This window comes from Hibiscus syriacus, unplaced genomic scaffold, assembly GCF_006381635.1.
Source record: "Hibiscus syriacus cultivar Baekdansim isolate YM2019G1 unplaced genomic scaffold, ASM638163v2 tig00008843_pilon, whole genome shotgun sequence".
Classification (NCBI taxonomy): domain Eukaryota; kingdom Viridiplantae; phylum Streptophyta; class Magnoliopsida; order Malvales; family Malvaceae; genus Hibiscus; species Hibiscus syriacus.
Genome location: NW_024062175.1, coordinates 48,630 through 71,275, shown reverse-complemented (window position 1 = coordinate 71,275; position 22,646 = coordinate 48,630). Strand labels below are relative to the sequence as shown.

Genomic DNA, 22,646 nt, shown 5'->3' with positions numbered 1-22,646 from the left:
AATAGGTTATTAAATTTAAAATATTACAAAATGTGTCAACTTTTTAGTTATAATTGAGTGATATGATTATAACAATCGATAAATTAAGTGATATGATTGATACATTTAATAAATTAAGTGACATGATTGTAACTAAAAAAATAATTTCTATTTTATTTTTAATGAAATAATGACTTGCTCAAACAATCGATTAATGAAGTGATTCGTTTATAATTTTTTAAAATTAAATGATTCGATACAGTCATACTAATAATCAAATGAAATGTGGCGTATTTTATCTTAACAAAATTGACCCACATATTTTTAGTAATAACAACTACTCACATACTCTTTTTGTTTCCACTCAATGAAATCTTTTTTTTGCTCCAATCACCATTGATGGCAGCTTTAGAGCTGATTATTGATATTTTTCTTACTTTCTCTTTTTTTATGCCTCTTCTCTCCATTTTATTTGTCTCCTTTTCTTTTCTCTATCTACAAATGGTTGTTTCATCTTATCTGTCATCTATTGCATCCGTGCTCGTGGCAAGAAATTCTCAATGATTCATGAGAGTGACTATTGGTGGATGCATTGCATTCAACAAGGTCACAAGCTCCACCTTGCTAGCATGATCTTCAATGATATTGTGAGTGTCATCAAATCAAAAGCTCGATTGAATCTTGTGTATGGGATGTATCTCAGTCACTTGTTTGAGTTGTTTGATGTCGGCATCTCTCATGACGACACATTCTCTTTTGACGATAGTACCATCAGTCGTGCTACCATGGCAAATATTAATTATATCGAGGAGCCTGAGGAATCCATACGTTGTGTTTGTAGTCGCTACGGGGACTATGTGTAATACCACAAATTTTGTTTAGTTACTAAAATATAAGTTTTGAAAGTTTAGTGGCTAAAGTATGAACTTTGAAAAGTTTAAGGACTGAAATTATAATTTTTAAAAGTTATATATTTTAGCCCGTAAATGAAAAGTTTGACTTAAAACAATAATTTTCGTGAGAATCAGATTTTCGGTAAGGATTTGTGTTAAAAACTATAAAGCGATGAAGTTCGGTATTGAAATCGGATAATCAGATCGAACCAAAATTTTACGAAAATTTGAATGATGTTAGAAAATGGTTTGAAATATTATTTTAATATTTTATATCAAAGAAATTTGGCTTAGAACAGTGTAATTTTTCAGAGTTTACCAAACACTGGAATTTTAGTTACTAAAATGCAATTTTCAAAAGTTGCATAGCTAAATTAGAAAGTCAAAGTTAAATTGATTCATCTTTGACCAAGGAATATTTTATTGAAAGATAATACAATGAAATTTGGTAATTTTCAAGATTTATTAATGGTATTTTTATAATTTCTCATTAATTGAATTTTAAATTCAATTAATTGGATAAATGTCATGTGTACTATCCATTAAATACTAAAATATTCAGGAGAATTAAGCCATTTTCAGCTTGTTATTCACCTTGGCCGAAGCTCCTTTGCAAAAATAGATAAGATTTTTATTTTGATTTTTCAAGTTATATGATTAGTTTTTGGATTAAGTTATTAGATAGAGAATTAATATACATGAAATTCTCTATCAATTTATATAAATATTTAATGGTGAAGATGATTGTGTGACTAGATTTAAGGATTAGGGTTATGAAGAGTTTAGTGATTTAAAGAATTGATGAAGGATTTTTATGTTTTTGGTGTTAGTGATTATTTCTAAAACGTGGACAATGATTAAAATTAACTGTTTCTTTTCTTTATTTGTTGATTTGACAGTAATGTATGTCTTTCAAAGCTCCTCTCTGTGCAATGAACTTTCTATACAAAATACGAAGAACAAGACATGCTTGGTTTGCCTCGCATCTTTTATGAATGCATGCTGAAATACATCTTTATGTGAAGGCAAAAAAGAAACTCATTTTTTCAGTATTGCATGGTTTATCATGCATTCACAAGTGGCTTGCAAGCAAATACAGTCAAACCAGTTTTTGATTTTTGAGTTTCTTTCTGTTTCTTTCTCAATCTTCCATGGACGATAATCATGTAACGGTTTGTAGTAATTTGTATTTTAGATGCAAAGAGCTGGTCTCCTTCTTGACGTGGTGAGTTATGCTTTGCTTATTAATGCTTATGGCAAAGCTAGGAGGGAAGAGGAAGCTTTGGCTGTTTTTGAGGAGATGTTGGATGCTGGAATCAGGTAAGTTCAACTTGTATATCCAATCTAAAGTCACTGTGGTTAGAAACTAATGCAGTTACTTAAGCAGCTAGAGTAACTTAAAAGATAGAACAAAGTGTAAATTCAGCAAAGACGTACTTTTCTTTTTTGGCTTCTGACGTATAGGCCATGTCCGAACAGTTTGGCTGATTAATAGATGACCATAATTCATATACTTAACATCTCATTAGAGGGTTTAAGGTCTAAGTTCAACTCCCCTCTACACCTTGTACCAAAAATACATTCACTAATTGACTGCCTTCACGTAAAATATAAATAAATTAAACTTCTAAATGATACAAATTTCCTAATTTTCGGAAACTTTCTACAACTCTGCCTACTTTTCAGGCCTACTCACAAGTCTTATAATATTTTGCTTGATGCATTTGCAATTTCGGGAATGGTTGAGCAAGCTCGGGCTGTTTTCAAAAGCATGAGAAGAGACAGGTAAAGTGTTATAATGATTTCAAAGTCAAGCAACTGTAGTGACTTTTCGTCATGAACGGTTTCTGTTGTTATGTTTGGGTATCTTATTTTACTCCAAAAAAAACAAAGGAAGTTGCTTTTATGTGTGAGCTTAGCTTTAGGAATGAGATTATATCAAATCACAAAATTGACATAGTTCGAAGCTCTATGTTTCTCCATCACATGTATAAAAAAATTGCTACTCTATTTTATACCAATTGACTATAATTCTTTCAAGTCCAAATCACCCGTGCTTCTGAGTCTTCAAATTCTATCTGAGCCCTTATGTGTTGTAGTAAATGATGTTATCTGATCATGCACACAGTGATTCTGCCTTGGAAAGTTGCTCATGAAAATCCTTGGTTTTTAAGAGTTTTAGATCACTTTAAATTCGATTGGGAATTGTTGTTGAGTTCATCCGAAATCAGATTCATCCGTGTTTCTTTGAGTTCTTCTGTCCAAGGCAATTCATAATATATGCTTTCATTTTCTTATTATTGCTTTAGTTTGTCTTCCTTTTGATGCCCACTTTATGTTTTTTTTTTCAAACTTCTATTTTCAACGAAAATTAGAGAAATATCCCATCTTTTTTAATCCGATAGAACCTTCTAACGAATGCCATTTTCGCTCCCGATTCAGTACCAAAACATTGAACTTTTTCTTTGTACTTCATTGCAGATATACCCCTGATATCTGTTCTTATACAACCATGCTATCAGCTTATATCAATGCATCTGATATGGAGGGTGCTGAAAATTTCTTCACAAGATTGAAACAAGATGGACTTCGACCCAATATCGTCACGTATGGGACGCTGATGAAAGGGTATGCCAAAGTAAACAATCTTGAAAAGATGATGGAGACGTATGAAGAAATGCGGTTAAGCGGTATCAAAGCAAATCAAACCATCTTCACCACTCTCATGGATGCATACGGGAAGAATAGGGATTTTGGTAGTGGTGTCGTTAGGTATAAAGAAATGGAATCTTATGGTGTTCCGCCCGACCAGAAAGCGAAAAACATCCTTTTGTCTTTGGCAAAAACTGTGGATGAACAAAAGGAAGCAAACCAACTTGTAGGACGTATGGAGACTAAGGTGAACGGGTTTTCCAGGTTTCTTGACGAAGAAGACGACATCGAGGAGGCCGTATTGCACGAAAAAAGGGGACAATGATAGTTTTTTTGAAGTGGTGATTGTCATCGAGAAAAGGAAGCAATTGATGCATACTGGGATATTCTGCTATGTAAAGCCTGGAATTTTGTCTCCTGGTACGGTTCCTCAGCCATGAAAGTATTTCACCGGCTTCAACTATGTAGAGTTTTGGCCGAATATCAGAGGTGTTATGCATAGTTACTCGCCATGTTATAATTATATGATTGTATTTTTTATTGTTAATGGCTATTGATAATTTTGTTTTGTAGCAAGTCATTGGCCTTCATTTCGATATCGAAGCCTCTATCTTAATCCTTTGATGTTTACACAAAGTTACATAGGCAATATATGTTTAAAGATAACACACTCTTAACATTTTTGATACTCAAACTCGGGACCTCAAAGAATAATAATAATTCTTTTTACCATCGAGGTTGCTCGATTCGTACTTATGCCAAAACAGTTGAATGTACATAAGAGCGCAGTCCAATACAATATATATCACTAAACTCATCAACCATTGTGCATTACTTAGAGCTAAGCTACAGTAAGTCATGATTGTCATTCATTAATGAATGAATAAATGTTGCCTAAGATTAAACAAGAAGAGCGTTTGTAAGTGGAAATATACCACTTGTTTGTGAGATTCTATCTTCTACAAAATTTTGATCACTTGCAGAAATGTTCTTATACAACATGGCATCTTCAGCGTTCAATTGAGTTTGGTTTTTTTTTTGGGCACAAAACATATTGCCTACTACGTATCAAACTACTTGATGGTCCGAATAGGTTGAGCCCACACCTAGCAGCTGCCCTGCCCTGTCATGGCCAATCACAATTTGTGTATTGAAAAACCGATGAGCTTTCTGAAAAATAAAATATTGCCCTTACCCCATCATCTATGCCATCTATGCACGTTGTACCCAGTTGTTTTTAAAGTATATTCCGCTATATTTTGTTCCTAAAGTTTAGATCGTTGCCCTTTACGTTAACTCCATTAAAAAAGTTGATGACTGATCGAAATGCACCACATCATCACTTAATTTTTATTTTTTTATGTGAATAAATGAATATGGATTAAAAATAATGAAAAAAATCGTCAGCGGTTGCGTAAATAACAAATCGTTGGGGTGTTCTTGGGTGGAACTTGAGCTAAGGCATCGTCGATGCTGATTATTTTCCACTTTCGTCTTTAGCAACCAACCACCACGTTAGGCTTAATATCGACCAATTTTGCCAAAAGTTGAGGCTCATCCATTCGGGGAAATCCTTGTCCTCATCCGACAAGAGCCTACGTTGGAGTGAGGTGGTGATCTTACCCATGCTGGGGATGCCGAGGGTTTTCTTCCTATGTCGTTTTCAAGATATTTTTCTTCTCAATGGCCTCGTCGTCTCTCTCCGGCTCCGCGAACAAGCCTACACAAATCTTTGGGCTGGTAAGGGACCCACTCAACCACACCTGGATGCGCAAGAGGACGTCCTCGATCATGCTGACGTCCTACTCACTGAGCTTGTTGAATGTCGTCAATGGTGTAATCCAACAATGGCTTCGGCACCTCGATATTTCCTTCAATCTTTTATCTGCAACATAATCAACGGAATTGAGATAAAGAGTGATTTGATATGGGAGTCACAGATAGCCATTGCATTGTGCACCATCAAAACAAATCACATTGCAGTACATGGTTCCACTGCTCTTTTACAATTCTCTATTCATATACTTATACACCTTTGACATGGAATACCAAATCTACTGTATGCCAGGGGAATCTTACAATGCCCTAATAAATATTCCAAAACGATGAAATATGCTTAATGCCCTTGACCACTTAGTTTTTCTCTTTGTTTATCCTTGTTGCTGTACAATTGAAATCCGAATGATCATATTCAGTATGCTTCCTCGACACTTTCTTTCATGAAATCATTCAATGCTAGCAATGCTGCACCAACTGCAGGCTCCACCTGAAATGCATACAAGAAAAGCTTAAAAGTAAGCTATTATTTATGGAAAACACTGTATTTTGAATTTGCCACGAGAACATCCACCCTACACATCCCTGCACTAAAGAACTATTATCTGCAGGTCTGTCATCTATGATACTATGTGGTACACTTCCAGACAAACGACCTATGTTATTCGGATTTGGAGTGAATGTTGAATATGGGTACATATCACACGGGTATGTTCAATGTATTTGGTGGGTCCTTGGAGTCTTTGAAGGGTCATCCCCAGACTCTACTCCAATTATGTGTCAGGCATGGGTGTCAGGTATATGTATTTCAAGCAAAAGATTGGCAGGGTATAATCGATCACTGTAGGGTGAGAAGTTATGCAGGAAGCAGACCAGCTTAAACCTGCCCCATCCCAAATCCATGTCAAGGCATAGCAAATAAGACTGTAATCCGTAACAATTAGTTATCAAACAATAGTGGTAAGATGGTGATATTTTTGTAAGTTCTGGCAATTCGATCTTAACTCCTATTTATTCCTAAACATCAGTTTTTGCATTTCGCATCTCCTTTAGATTTCTACTTTTCTTAGTAGCAAGAACATGTGATTATTTTTGTAATTGAGGTGGCCAAAAGAAAACTGGCAGCAATTCAAATATAAAAAAGGTGGAAGCCATCTGTACTGAGCACTTCGACTATATTAAATTGTTCTTACCTTAGGTCTAATTGCAAGGGTCCCGGGGTAGCATTTGGAGATAAAGTTCATGACTTCTTTTCCGACGTCCCACCTCTGGTTTGCTTCAAGAACTCCGCCAACCATAACAAGAGGAAACTAACTTTTTCCATCTGCAAAGATTGATGCATAGAAATAAATTCAGCTGCCATAATTTAATCAACCAGTGGCAGAGCTATCAAGGGACAGATTTCCAAGCTATACATTATTCCTTGAAAAGTCCACAATTGCCCGTTTGCAACAACAAAGTAGTTCTGATGATCACAGCACTAGCAAGTAGTCACCATAAGAATGGACCAAATATTTGGGTAAATGCTCATTCAAACAAGCAAAACAAGTTGCCATATAAATAAAGGGATCAAACAAAAAGAAACAGAAAAGTACTTTCTATCGTTATACTTGGAAGCATATGAAGTAAGCCAATTAAGCCAAGTAGATTAAGATTCAACATTTATGTAAATGGCCCATGAAATTTAAGAAGATGCTTAGCGTGTCAAAAAGATATTGTAAAAGATGAAAAGTCCACAATTGCCCGTTTGCAACAACAAAGTAGTTCTGATGATCACAGCACTAGCAAGTAGTGACCATAAGAATGGACCAAATATTTGGGTAAATGCTCATTCAAACAAGCAAAACAAGTTGCCATATAAATAAAGGGATCAAACAAAAAGAAACAGAAAACTACTTTCTATCGTTATACTTGGAAGCATATGAAGTGAGCCAATTAAGCCAAGTAGATTAAGATTCAACATTTATGTAAATGGCCCATGGAATTTAAGAAGATGCTTAGCGTGTCAAAAAGATATTGTAAAAGATTGTGACCAAAAAAAAGTGTGGTCATTACAAGGCTATATAACTTCAAGCTGCAATTGAGCGTTTGCAAGCACAAGATGGGCACTGGACAATGGCCCTTATAACATAAACTAAACAATAATTTATTCAAAGACCAATAATTTTTTGTCAAGAAAATAGAATAGACCCTTCATTTTGTGTTTCATAATAACTGCATGATATCTCATTGAGGCCTACAAAGTAAAATCTAATTTCATTATATCTGAAAGGTATAGCAAATAATCATATGTTCACCATATATTGACATTTTCTGCTAGAGTGAAATATCTGTGCTAAAATTTATCATTACTATATTATTTGACACTACAAAGAATGCTTTGCTTCTATATATATAAATAATTCAACCAAAAAAAAACCTCTCCTCTATTGTAGATTTAGCTAGATACATATACCTGCACCACACAATCCAAGCCTCTGAACAACAGCTTTCACACTTAAAACCAACTCTTGAACAGCCTCTTTCAAAATCTTATTTGCAACTTCATCACCAGCCTCTGCACAAGAGACAGCAACTGGAACAAGTGCAGCAATGCGAGCCCATGATGGATCTGCATAGGTCCACCTAAATCAATAACAAAATATGAAATGAAATTCGACATTTATTGATAACAAATCCATGAAACTTAATTATATCGATCTAACCCACATACTATACTAGTCAGAGAAGATAAAATAAGTTCCCCACAAGATAATTTAGCGGTGAGAGAGTGAAGAGGTCCTTATACAAGAATTAAATGGGATAACTGAATCCATCCATGGTCATTCATTCCAGGAGTGGTCCTATGGACAATATGGAAAACAAGGAATTCTATTGTGTTTTAAGGAGGGAAGCTAGATCGAGCTGAACTCTTCTTTATAGCAAGGTTTAGGCTTGCCTCATGGTTTTTAGCAAAAAATAATCAGGCTTCTATCTCCAAGGATTCTCTTATTGTTGATCCTTCCTTAGGGGATTCATGCTTGCCCCACTCTAATCTGATTTTATCTAAGTTTCCTTGGTCCCCTCCTCCTAAGGGCTTCATCAAACTAAATGTCGATGCTGCTACTACTAGTGATTGGAAGAGAAGCGGGATAGGCGGTGTCCTAAAAGATATGTCTGGTTCGATCCTAGGCTCTTTCAAAGAGTCTGCTGGTCTGGGGCCTCCTACCTACATGGAATTGAAAGCTATCCTAAAAGGTTATCTTTTTTTGACTCTATTCGACAGAGATTTAAGGATCGTTTGATTATTGAGAGTGACAGCAGGGTGGCAATTGACTGGGTTAAGGATGTTTTATGTCCTGATGTTTACGCTCACATTGTTAAAGACATTATTCAACAGCTTAGAGATTGTGAAGGTGTTATTAGATGGGTTAATAGGACAGCTAATCTAGAGGCAGATTCCCTAGCTAAGGCTAGTATTGGTTGATTCTTATGTTGTTCTTTAGGGATTTTTTTTTGGTTTTCTATCTCCTTAAGGGAATTTTAGGGTGTTGTATTCCTATGTACTATTTATAATGTTAATGAAATCCTAGGGCACTCTTTTCCTCCTTCCGCTGATTAAGGAACTGTCTTCAAGCTCCATTAATCATGAAGGGGGTTTTTAATGAGGCCTAACATTCTTATAAAAAAAAACCGAATCCATCCATAACCTTTTAAAATTAGTTCTATTTCATCCATAACCTTTTAAATGAAATGTAGCACACGATGACCTATAATAGAAATAATGTCATCTTTCTATCGTTAACCATTAGACGGTTGAAAAAAATGGTCCCACAATGTACTGGGCAGAAAGTAAAAATGCTGTATCAAATGCACAAGTCTCCCGCTATAAGAAGGGTCCGGGGAAGGTCTTGATGTTTGCAGCCTTCCCCTGTTGCACAGAGAGGATGTTTTCAAGGTTTGCTTGTGACCAAGAGGATAGCAAGTAAACACTTGGTCATCGAGCCAAGAACAACCTTCAATCATTACTCTTTTTGCAGTTGCATTTCATCCATCATTTTCCAATTAAAGAAAAATATTAACGTAAATAGCACTCATCATTAATGTCTTTTTTGCAGTTTCATTTAATTTTTCAGTTTCTAATTGCAAGTAGGCAAGGCTCAATGTAATCCACCTGGCAATGCATTAGAAATTGTAAAGGAAGTTTCCATAGGAAAAAAACTAATGATAACACTTGTGGCAAGTGATCTAAAACACAATGGTATAAACAAAAAAGACAAATCCATACCATTAACACACATTTACATATAATCAATAACTAGTTTATCATGACAAAATGTGTTCTATAAGTGCTGGAAGGAGTTTTAGAGATTTAAGTAAAGGTGTTTAAGAATGGAAAAAGAAAGTAAGGAAAATGAATCTGTTGAAAATAAAAAAAATAAAGAAAAATAAATTATACAGAAAGATTACAGATCAGTAAAGTGCAATTTACATTTTTTCCTCCCGATTTCTCCCAAAAATTTGCTATACAGCATGACACCTCTAGCTTACGTGGTCTTTTTTTCACTTCTTATTTTTAAACTAATGAAAGGATCATCTTGACATGTAAATGAAAGGCCATGAAAGATAATGCGAGAGTTGAAGGAAACAACTGAAAAGCACAATTTCTTAAGTTCTTTGTGAACCAGTTTTCTGATTTATTCAAATCCTTAAATTTTTCGTCACAAATTACAAAGAGATGCTAGGAGGCAATTATTGGCTGTATATTCAAGCATGAAGACATACACAATGAAGGACCATAATTTCTAAAAATAAATAACCATTTACAACAATCAGATAAATACCCAATTAGTTCATCTGCAGAAGAAATACCAAGTGTCCGCAAAATGGTAGATGTAACCATCGAATGTGGACCACGACCATCATGAGCTCTAATTACAGCAGTTAGTGCCTGTGCAGCTATTCCATATCCACTGCATGTAAACGAATGAGCACACAAAGAAAGGTACTCTTGTAACAGGTCATACTACAAGGCAAATAAAGAAAAGAAGAAACAGAATTAGCAACATATTGTCCATCAATGGATTATCAATAGGAGCAATAAGAGATCATGTTGTTAACAATGAAGCAAATAATCCTTAAAGCTACTTCGGATTATAACAGTTTCTAAAAGAAAGAACACTACGAGGTTTTATAGAACGCATGTAAAATCTAATTTTCTCAAATTAAGTTGCATATTTCGGCTAGAAATTTTGCTTCGTCAAGTCTTATGCACTTATTTTCACCATTCCATACTTGTGCCAAATTGTTTTTAAAGCTACTTAGTTAGGATCATAAGAGTTACCGAAAGAAAGAAGACTGAAAAAGGCTTTACTAAACAGGTGTCATATCTTTCTTTCTTTTTTTTTGATAGGAATGGAAGGGCTCGTTAAAAACCCCCTTCTTGGTTAAAGGAGCTTAGGGGTAAGCTCCTTAATCAGCGGAAGGAGGAAAAGAGCGCCTTAAAAATTTTATTGATAATAAAAGTTTACATAAGTTTTAAACACTATACCAAATTACATCACATAAAACTTAACAACTACTTACAACTAGACCTCCTCGCTGGATCAGAAAATCCAGTGATAGAGCCTTACAGTCAACCTATCCCTTTCTTAGCTAAGATATCAGCCTCCCCATTGCTTGCCCTTGGAATCCACCTCACTGAATGAACCATACCATTTGAAAGAGACAAAATCTGATTAACTAAAGGCGAGTAGAAAGCAGGAGCCAAAGCCGGTGATTGAATCCATTCCACTACCGACTTGCAATCACTCTCAATAATCAATCTCCCAACAGATACCCAAAGTGATGCCAGAAAAATTTCAATGCCTCTCTTAATAGCCTTTAATTCAGCTAGAGGAGGAGTACCTAGGCCAACCTTCTCTGAAAAAGTCAAAAGTGTGCGACACTCCCAATCTCTCAAAATACCTCCAATACCTCCACCCGAGCCATCAAGCCTAGCAGCTCCATCAACATTCATCTTAAGAAAATCAACAGGGGGTGGAATCCAACGCAAGATATTACAAACTTTGGCTTTGGATAAAGAAAACCCATCTGCTAGGGATGGATTACCAATCAGCAAATCCTCCTGAATATAAACCGTAGGAAACTTGGCTAAAAACCATTTTGAAAGCCTGAATCTAACTGTAAAGAACAAAGACATGCTGTCAAGATTAGATCCTTCAAACACCATAGCATTCCTAGCTTTCCAGATTGACCAGAAGATAACACCCGGAATAAACTTCCAGATCGTCGAATTACCCCTCAACTCACCCCAGGAACTAAGCAAAGCAGGAGGGTCTTGAGGAAGAACAAGCGAAATATCCCAGAAACTAGCTATATTATTCCACAATTTCCACACAACAAAACAAGAAATAAATAAATGATGAACTGTTTCCTCATGATTCTTGCAAAAAGGACACGAAATATCTTCCCCTAAAGAAACACCTCTCTTAACCAACTCAGCCTTAACTGCCAATTTCTGATGTGCGAGTTGCCAAAGGAAAGCTTCCACTCTAGGTGGAGCAAAACCCATCCAGACTCCTTTTAGCCACAAATCATTACTCCCATCCACAGAAGCAAGAGATTTTCTACAGGATTTAACCGAAAACAAGCCATCTCCACTAGCAGACCAAGAAAGGGAGTCTTCCACCAGCTCTGACAGTTTGAAATCCATAAGTTTTGTCATCAAAGACAACCACTGGTCCAATTCTCAATCACTCAGATTCCTTCTAATTTGAACATTCCACTCCCAACCACTCGATCCATAGCTGCCAAACTCAACAACCTACCCCCCTTTATTAATGGAAAGCACATAGATTCTAGGGAAAAATATTTTTAGAGGAACCTCATCTGCCCATACATCATTCCAAAAAGAAATTGATTTCCCATTACCTATTTGCAGCTTCGAATTCAATCTAAGAAAGTCCCCTACCGAATCATTCTTAGAAAAATTATTTGCAATGCCTCTCAAGATCCATGAAGATTTCGGAGAAGTAACCTTTCCAATAGACAGTGTTCCAACAGACCTTTTGCTTGCTACACAACACAGATTTCCAAAGAGAATTTTTATCATTGGCAAATTTCCACACCCACTTGCCTAGTAAAGCCCGGTTAGTAAGATTCAAATCAAGGACACCTAGTCCACCACAGTTCAAAGGCCTGCAGACCGTATTCCAATTTACCCAGTGAATCCTCCGCTTATCCCCATTATCACCCCAAAGAAAGTTAGCCATTACAGAATTAAGCTTCTTTCCAATATTGCACGGCATTTTAAAAAGGGATAGAAAGAAGATAGGCAAAGAGGTTAGCACCGACTTCAAAAGAACTGTCCTACCGACCAAAGACAAACAGGACGCTTTCCACCCAGCAAGTTTGGAACTGAAATTCTTAATGACCGGATCCCATAGAGCCTCTGAGTTTTTCTTAGCACCCAAGGGAAGTCCCAAGTATTCTGTTGAAAAAGAACCGACTGAACAACCCACTTGTTCTACCCAATCCGATAAAACTCTATCTTCCAAATTTATTCCAAACAGCTTACTCTTTGCTAGATTGAGGTGTAAACCTGTCATAATGCTAAAATTCCTCAGCACCCTTTTTACATTCTTGATATGATTAATAGAGGCTTGGCAAAAAATTATTAAATCATCGGCGAATTGTAGATGGGACAACGTAGAAGAATTTTCAGAATTCCTCATAATGAAACCATGGAATAAACCCCTCTCAATTGCTTTAGAAAGCATCAAGTGTAGCATCTCGCCTATAATGTTAAACAAAAGTGGAGAAAGACTATAGCCTTGTCTTAGACCTTTGTTCATTGAAAATTCCTCAGAAGGGGACCCATTAACAAGTATCGAAATAGAAGCTGTAGACAAACATTGAGAAATCCACGAGGACCATCTATTTCCAAACCCCATCTCTTTCATTTCTCTAAATAAAATAGGCCATTCCACTGTGTTGTAAGCTCTACGAAAGTCAACTTTAAAAACTACCCCTTGCAACCCTTGTTTACTCCAGAAATCAATACCTTCGTTCGCAATGAAGGCGCAATCCAATAACTGTCTCCCCGGAATAAAAGCAAATTGGGATTGGCTGATGATATCCCCAACACAACCACTCAACCTCTTAGATAATACTTTTGAGAGGATCTTGTATAAGCTACCTACAAGGCTGATAGGTCTGAAATCCTCCACACTTTCCAGATTAATCTTCTTCGGAATGAGTGTAATAAACGCGTGATTAACTCCGTGTTCCCATTTTCTACCCAAATAAAAATCCTGGAAAAATTTCAATACATGCTCCTTTAATACCGGCCAACATTTCTTGAAAAAACCCATGGTGAAGCCATCCGGGCCTGGTGCTTTAGAACTATCCGAAGAAGCTATCGCTTGCCATATTTCTTGTTCTGAGAACTGCTCCTCAAGTTTTGAAGATTGGAACCCTGATAGCTTAGCAAAATCCAGGGTTAAATCCTCTACACCCAGTGTTAACTTAGAGCTATAGGATTCCTTAAAATAGGTCGCAATATGCAACTTCATATTGCGGATCTGCAACTACAGAACCATTGATCTTCAAACTAGTAATTTCATTTCTTCTAATCCTGTTTAGAGCAGCTAAATGAAAAAATCTAGTGTTTGTATCCCCATCTTTAATCCATCTCGCCCTTGATTTCTGGAACCAAATGCTTTCTTCAATCCTATAAAACTTCCAGAGATTTGATCTGAACTGCAGTAATTGCCCCCAGTCCTGTTGGGAGAGATCCTCAGTTTGAGCCTTAAATTCAAGATCATTAATCTTCAATTCCAAACCTGCAATAGACTCAGCAATTCCATTGAACCTTCTGCCTGACCAACTTATGATCGATTTTTTAGCTCCTTGTAGAATGCTAAAAATGCCCCTACTCTTTCTTCTCCCCCTCGAAACATCCAAGGATGATTTAACCATATCCTCGAAACCTTCTTCCTCTAGAAGATAATTAAAAAATCTGAATGGTTTGGGACCCCAATCAACATATTTTTCCTCCAAAGAAACGGGATTATGATCAGATAAAGACCTCGGTAACATGCTTTGCACAACATTAGGAAAACTGATCAGGGAAAGGTCACGTGTTAGTGAGAGAAGCTCCAGCTTCTCTCTAACCTTGGTGTTTTCAAATTTCGAATTACAATAGCCCAGGCGTCTTTTGAAAATTTTTCTCTCTCCTCCGACATCCACCCATTGTCCGCTGCCGCCGCCGTCTGCCGCCATACTCCGACCACCGTTTGAAGCTTTTTTCTCCTGGGAAGTTCACCGACTCAAGGTGATTCCAAATCTGGCTTTAGATTTGCGATTGAGACATTCAATCGACGCAGATCTGCTCGAAGTTCACCGCCGATTTACGCCTCTTCCCGCCGCTAGTGGTCGTCACCGCCTCACCACCGGACTCAGCTTCTTCTCGCGACCATAACTCCCTTTCCTAGTGTCGAAAATCAATTCTATTTCCAGTGTACTGGTTCGGTGAAATCTTACCCTATCCAAGCTGTCTGTTTTTCCAGTTAATCCTCTTCCCAACTTCTCAGTTCTATCCATCTGGTTCGGTGAAATCTTACACTATCCTCCAAGCTGTCTGTTTTTCCAGTAAATCATCTTTCCCAGATCTCTCCATGGAACCTCTACGCTCGTCTAAGCACAGGCGTACTAGTGGTTTAGCTGCAACAACTGCGGCAAGTGCAGCGTCTGTGAACTCCATTAGTACTTCCTCTGGACCTGACAATGCAATCAATTTTCATTTTCCGGCAAGGAAAAACGTGAGAGGGAGAGCGAAAAGGAAAGGACAAAGCTCCGGAGACGGAACAGGCAAGCCTTCACTAGACGTATGCTGGCTGGATTGCGGCAGTTTGGTAATTTCCATCTCTCAGAGCGTTCTAATATGAACGATGTACTGGCCGCCTTGGCCCGTGAGGCAGGTTGGACAGTTGAGGCCGACGGCACTACCTTCAGGCAATCGCCTTCGCCATTAAAGCAGCAAAATTCAAGAGTATTTTCAGCGAGGTTGGGTGATAGTCCTTTATCAACCGGGCGTTTGAAAAATTGCTCTGCTAAAGCTACTTCAGACTATCACCCTTCTGTTGGTAGGATTGATGACAATGGACTGTCTTCTTCTCAAGGAGGGAAACAAAAGCTCGGAACTAATTCTGTAGTGCAGACAACACCAACTTTACCTATCGCTGATATTGTTCAGGATGGAACCAAGGAGAGCTTCATGAAAGGGTACTCTTATGAAAAGTTTTCCGAAGTAACGAGGAGAAAAAATGAGTTTCAAAATTGGTCGAAGGATGGTCATCCAAGAATCGGAAATGGGATCAGAAATGGTTGTTTCACGATTTTTATCGAAAACCTTCCAGAGATGATCCATTGGAAGAGACTTGGGTTTATTTTTGGCACACATGGTCATGTTATTGATGCCTTCATTCCTAAAAAAAGAAACTCGAAAGGGGTCCGTTTTGGGTTTATTCGGTATGCAACTATTGAAGAAGCAAGGAGAGCGATCTCAAAAATGAATGGCTCTCGTATCGATGGCAGCAAAGTTGGTGTTTCTTATGCTAAATTCAAACCTCGACATTCCTATTGGAGGAAGTCCTCGTCAGGTGTTCTTCGCAAGTCCGGGATGGAAGATGATTCGAGGAGGAATCATTATAAAGTTGAAGGTGTTATAGATGAAGAAAAACTTCAGGTGTTGAGCAATTGTCTAGTGGGGAGGTGCAAGGACTTTGTCAAAATTGGTCATCTCGCTAGACAAATGCAAGCGAAGGGCCTCACTGGCTTTACCTTAATGAGAGCTGCTGGTAATGCGATTTTAATGATTTTCGAAGACAATGCTTCATTGAGAAGTGTGAAGAACAATAAATCAAATATTCTCGCAGAGTGGTTCTCCATAGTCGAAGCTTGGTCAGAGAGTTTGGTAATGGAGTGTCGTCGAGTATGGTTAGTTTGCGAGGGTGTTCCTTTTCACGCATGGAATTGGGATACTTTCAAGAACATTGTTGATAAGTGGGGTTTATTACTAGCTATCGACGAAAGTTGTCAGTCTCCATCATCTTTTGATCGGGCAAAAATTCAAGTCCTCATAAAGGCTGATGCGAGAATTGATGCGATGGTGGAATTGAAGGTTGGTGACAACTTCTTCAAGGTCATGGTGCATGAGATAGAGCCTTCATTCAAACCAAACTCTTGGGCTCCTGAAGAATACGAGTCTCATTAGATCTTGTCTCTTCAATTGTGGTTTTGTTTTTATCTATATGGTTGTAGGTATTGCTTTTAATTTGTATTATGTTCTGTTGCGTTGTTTTAATCCTACTGCTAGTGGTGTAATTAGAAGGTGATTAGATTGTGGCTTTGGATGAGGTTCTATAGGGTTAAGGTGTTTGTTGTAATGGTGTACATCACCATGAGAGGATATTCCGTGGTGTCTTTTGTATCGGGTATTATTATCAATAAAATTTGAGGTACTCTTTTCTTCCTTCCAATGTTCGTTAACATACTTTTAGTATGTGAACGAATACGAAGGGAGTTTTTAATGAGACCTCCAACTTCTATCAAAAAAATTAGGAAAACTGATCAGAAAATTCCCAGAAATTAAGAACCTATCCAATTTTACCCAAGTAGGGGCTTCTCTATTATTACACCAAGTAAACCTTCCCCCAACCATAGGTAGATCGATTAAGTTAGTTTGATTCAGGAAATTTCTAAGAATATCTATAGAAAACCAGTTCTGGGACATTCCTATCTTCTCTGCCGGATCTAGATACATTAAAATCTCCCCCAATGCAAACTGATACGGTTTGAGCAGTGACAAAATTCAGCAACTCCCTGAAAAAATCCTCCTTTTCAGAATCAATGCTTGGACCATAGACATTAATAATCACACATTTATCACAGGAATTCTTAAAATTTCCAAATATAGCTATGAATCTACTACTTAAATGTCTATTTGTAACTTCAAATTCCTTATCATTCCACAACACCATTAATCCTCCTGCAGACCCCACTGCTGGAACGACAATCCAACCATTAAGAATACTTCCACCTATCCTTCTCCTAATAGCCTGAGAACATTTTTCAAGCTTTGTTTCTTGAATGAGAAGAATGCCTGGTTTATAATTCCTGACCATATTAGCTACGGCTCTTGATTTTTCCTTTTTACGAATACCCCTAATGTTCCAAGAAATAATCTTAATCTGTACCATGGATATAAATATGAAACCGAAACCTCAAAGCAAAGCAGCCAAAAGATCCCTACTCCCCCGGATCCACCCCTTCCCTACATTCAGCCAAACCCTTTTCCAGATTAATTATTTTATCCAAAAAGGCCTTCTTCCCCTCATTGAATGAGTTCCCTAGCAATTTACTGACTTCCCATGTAGCCAACACCTCTTCTAAAAATAAGGAGAAATTTGAAGAATACACAGTAGGGATACTAGCCACATCCAGTGCTTCCCTAATCAAAATCCTTTTCTTTCTTCTAATACCATTCCTTGCTTCTGATCCAGGCTGAACACCTTTTACACCATCACCAGCGCCTCGAGGACGCTGTGACCGGTCTACTTCCGAATTCTGACTAGAACCCCCTTCATCCTGGATCCCATTTGGACTTCTCTCCGAGATATTAGTAATAGGTAGATTACTCGAGATAGAAATAATTCTAGACCTATTGTGATCAGACGACTCCGGTGGTTGCAATGTCTCATTTTCTCTGCTTGGATTAAACCACACCTTTCTTTCTCTAGATCTTCTATACACTCTAGATACAGACCGTCTATTCCATCTTCCCAAATGCAGACTTCTATACAGGTGATTGAAAGGACTCCAACTATTAAAGCCAATAGCATGAGTCTCCTTAGAACATCCTCTCCCCTGGTTTCTGCCCATGTGAAGCGACTTTTCTACCCTAACCTCTATAACTTCTTCACTACTAACTTCTTTGTTCAGGATTGTCCCTCCATCAATCAAAACCTCATTGGACTTATTAGGGAATTCTCTAGACAGGGGTTGAATCCCGACCATGGCCCCACCAGGAATAGGAGTTGGGAGTAAATAAGAAGGATCATTAACCGATTTATGCACATTAGACTCAGCCAAACCAATTTGTTGCGAATCCACCAAAGCCTCCAGACTGGATTCATTCACTTTACCAAACCCCAAATTAATTAGATTAACAGCAGGCCCAGAAGGAGAAAATGGGGTGGGCTCACTCGAATCCACTGATTGGGCTGCCACAATATCATCTAAAAAATCATCCCTTAATCCAAGACCTCGATAATCCCCTTTAAAATTCAAAATCCCATCTGGTGATTCTGACAACTTAGCACCACTAGTTTGACCTTGTAATTCCTACGACAATAAATGCTCTTCCCCTTTGCCGCCTGCCATAGATGTACAGTTATCCCCTACCAACCACCTGTCATCTGTGTCCCTAGAATCCTCAGCTATCAAGTCCTGATTACCAACTCCGACTGAATGCCTATCTTCTTCATCCTCTGCTAGAGCGTCGTTACTGTGCACACAATCGCCGGCCACTATAGATTTTTTTGCTGCAAAGCTTTCCTGTTTGATACTAACCGATCCCAAATTAATTTTAACCTTAAAAGAACGCCCATACGAACCCATATTAACAAATTCCTGTATGTCGAACGGGCTGGCCACCTTCAGTAGAGCCCTTGCCACCGCCATATCCTCCCTTTTGATCGTCGACTCATGAATGCAGACCAGCTTCCCCCATTTTGATAGTAACTTTTCCAAAAAAGATACGTTCCAATAAAATAAGGGAATTCCAACCAATTCAACTGAACAAAATGCCAACAGGACACCTTCTTCGCTCATGAGCGGGTCAAGACAATCAAACCAAAAAAACAGATCCTCCCCTCTGCTCGACCTTGCCTTCTCTAATTCTTCCACTGAATCAAAAGTTAAGATACAAGAGTTCCAAGTATAACCCCATTTAGCTCCCTTGACTATGATTCCATCGCTAGCCAGCCCCTTCACCACTAACTCCAAATCAAAGTGGGATTTAATAATTCCAGTCAATGATCTTTTAACCCAATCATACTCGTCTAATGGGATATGCATCTCCCACACATTCCTAAGCCATGTTTCCTTTCCTGGACGACCCTCCTTAATCTCTTTACTTGCCTGAACTTCCCTATGCTCATCATAAGAGACTAGCGCATCCTTATATGATCTCTCATCCCTCAATTTACTGACCAACTCTGATCCTAGTCTTCTTCTCGAAGTCATTCCCTTTTTCAACTTATCTTCTTCCCTTCTGACATCACTGTTAGCAGCTTGCCTGAACTTCTTCTTCTGGAACTTAGCTACTCCAACTGAGACTTTCTTACCATCTATCCAAATACCATTCACATTTGCTATCGCCTTCATCAACCCATCTTCCTTCGCAAACTGAACGAAAGCAAACGTATGGTTTCTATAGTTCTGCTTGTTGGAGCTACTCGGAATGTAAACTCGAATAACGCGACCTTGCTGTTGAAAAATTTCCTTTACTGTTCTCCAAGTTACCCTCTTACTCAGATAGTTGACAAACGCCGTCCATTCCTCATCTGAAAAAATTTATTTGGCACACTCTCTCTCTCTCTCTCACTTTCTCTCTACTAACCATTTTTTTGAAAAAATTTATTTTAATCCTTGCCCTAGGATCAACACGTCATATCTTTCTTTCTCAAAATTTAATTGTATATTACAGCTAGCAATTTTGCTTCTTCAAGTCTTTATACACTTATTTACACCATACTACAAACGTAGGCACTTGATTTATTCATCCTCTCCTTTCCCATTGCTACTCTTGGTTATGATTTTATTGACATCTCAAAGAACTAATAGCTGCATAGGGTACAATTTCTCTCCGTAGAAAGAGATGCTATCAAAACCAAAGAAAAGAAAGGTACGGAGAGAAGAAGTAAAAGTTACAGACCATAAAAGGGTTCTAGACGGTATATTTCAGGATTCATCTCTAGGAAACTTTGTTGTCTTTGCAAATAACCCAAACAATTTCAATTTTATTCTAAACAAATTCACAATCGAATTGAAAGAGAAGCTAGTAAATGTCTTAGACTAGTGTTGCTTCCATAAAAATGGAAAACAATCATAGTTATGAAATTCATAAGCCAATAATGCAAGAACCATCAACTATAAAATTCTGCAATTCAAAACTCATGGCCAGAACCCATTGAGCGACCTCAGTGGTAAAAGGGAGTGTTGTTCTCCCTCGAGGTCCCAGGTTCGAGCAACTGCATCTACAGGGTAAGTGTGGGTTCATTGTCAACTGGCTAAGAAAATTCTGAACATATACTACTTTGTAATCACTCCAGACTAATAAAAACAAACTCTTGGCCATATTCTATGCCACGGTAGAAAATGACATAGAAAACCAAAAGATCATTATATTCAGCACATGTTAAATAATAAAGGAATCATGATCATCAATATTGCACTGATTTGAGACCTTAATGAAACAATCCTTCTATGTTCATTTAGGATATATTTCTATTGGTAGGCCCAGATGCATTGATTCGTGACAGTACTCTGCTTCTAAATAATGGAAAAATGATTGCACAACACTCTAAACTATGTGAATAAAAACAAATAACCAATAATATGCAGCATTCTTATTACCTAAGTCATCAAAAGATTGAACAAAGTTTCAAATAGATTTTTTATAGGCTGAACTTCTAAAGAGATTTGTCTTGAACTCAATTTTCCCCTCCAATAAAGCAAAACTCAAGAAAACATCTAATTGGTCTTTATCAACGTTCATTTAGTTAAAAATGTAGAACAAATGCAGAAAAAAATGCACCGACATTGTTTCACAAATAAGAAAAGTGAAACAGAACCAACTGTTTTCCTTTGGTTCAATGTTGATAAAAGAAACATTTGTTTTGCAATAACAATTATTGAAATGTTTTTGGTAAAACCAAGTTTGTCTTTATAGGAAATGAAAGAGCATAATATTTTTGATAGGATAGAGTTTCCCTTTGCTAAAAGATTTAGAATCATAAAATCGATTTCAGTAAAGTTTATGTCAAATACAAATTGTAAGCCAAAATATATTAATTTTAGACTCAAAACTTTAAGCTCCAAGTTCCCAAAAAGACCTTAACCCTTAAGATCTGTGTCAAGCAAACTTCATTAAAAAGACTTCTAAAAGGTAACTAAATAGAAGATAATTCTAACAGTCCAATATGGTAGAAAAACCCAAATGTCTTGAATTAAATGGTAGAGCAAACTATATAGTAAAAAAGGAAGCTAATTCTTTTGAAAGGAAGTCACAATAATGTACCTTCCCCAATCACCTAGGACAGGTCCCGCACCCGCCACTCTAGCTTCTCTGCCATCTTCTGTGAATCCATAGGCAATGGTTCCAGTACCAGCAATTAGTACACAACCATGGAGCTTACCCATTGTCCCACTAGCCAAAGCTGCGACAGCATCATTTCGTACATAGAGCTTTACTTGGCTAGGGAATATGTCTCTAAACAAGTCATCAAATCATAAAGTGTTATTTACATATTCATATGTAGAACAAACTTCAGATGAAAAGAGAAGCAAAAGGGTCATATGATTATCATATCAAAATTTGAATATTATGGGTGAACATCATACAAATGAAGCACTTGCCAAACTTTCACACAAAGTATTCAGAACTCATTAAGCGTGAATCATCCTTTCAACAAACATCTAAGATATTGCACATAATCACCTGGATTTTCCTGAAATTATTATTAATTTAATCATAATCTCAACTTCAATTTAAATGAATGTTGTCTATCCCCAGAATATAAAGACAATTCTTTTTTGCATGTTCCAAGTTAGCTATGATAATTTTCACATTAATTCTGGAACATTTTAATTATGTTGAGCTTCAAAAAAAACCGCCAGTCTCCAATCTTCTGCTATATTCAAACAGCGTGATGTGAAAATAGAGAACAAACCTAAGCCAAGTTAATATTCTTTCCTGGTCTGTAGGATGGTTAACACCAGATACTGCTAAACAAACAGCTTGAACAGCAGTTCGATTAGAACCAGAGTATTTTCATTCAGCTAACGGGGCTTATTGATTTACCTCTTATTGGGGGTAACTTTACCTGGAGTAGTAATAGGGATTTGCCTACTGTTGTTAAGCTCGACAGGTTCCTGGTGAGTGCTAGTTTCTCTGTAGAATTCTCTGGGATCAATCAGTTTTTACTGCCTAAATCTATCTCTGATCATAATGCAATTTTGTTTGAGATTGGGGAAGATAATTGGGGAAAGCGACCTTTCAGGCTGTTCAATTATTTAATG

At 37.4% G+C, this 22,646-nt stretch overlaps 1 protein-coding gene and 1 pseudogene across 1 annotated transcript; one reads left to right on the top strand and one right to left on the bottom strand.

Moving 5' to 3' along the window:
- Nucleotides 1-539: 539 nt before the first annotated feature.
- On the top strand, nucleotides 540-4,088 carry LOC120202460 (pentatricopeptide repeat-containing protein At3g59040-like). Its single transcript, XM_039202875.1, has 4 exons — nucleotides 540-812; nucleotides 2,068-2,192; nucleotides 2,559-2,657; nucleotides 3,354-4,088. Exons 1-4 carry the CDS (start codon nucleotides 540-542, stop codon nucleotides 3,847-3,849), a joined length of 993 nt encoding a protein of 330 aa, XP_039058806.1. The 3' UTR covers nucleotides 3,850-4,088.
- A 1,419-nt stretch (nucleotides 4,089-5,507) lies between these two features.
- LOC120202459 lies at nucleotides 5,508-22,395 on the bottom strand (annotated as a pseudogene).
- Nucleotides 22,396-22,646: the final 251 nt, after the last annotated feature.

What these genes read in the sequence shown, in the direction of transcription:
- LOC120202460 (XM_039202875.1), top strand. Translation starts at nt 540, where the DNA reads ATGATTCATGAGAGTGACTATTGGTGGATGCATTGCATTCAACAAGGT. An exon ending in CTGAGGAATCCATACGTTGT is followed by an intron (nt 813 to 2,067) that starts GTTTGTAGTCGC and finishes TTTGTATTTTAG; the next exon opens with ATGCAAAGAGCTGGTCTCCT. An exon ending in ATGTTGGATGCTGGAATCAG is followed by an intron (nt 2,193 to 2,558) that starts GTAAGTTCAACT and finishes CCTACTTTTCAG; the next exon opens with GCCTACTCACAAGTCTTATA.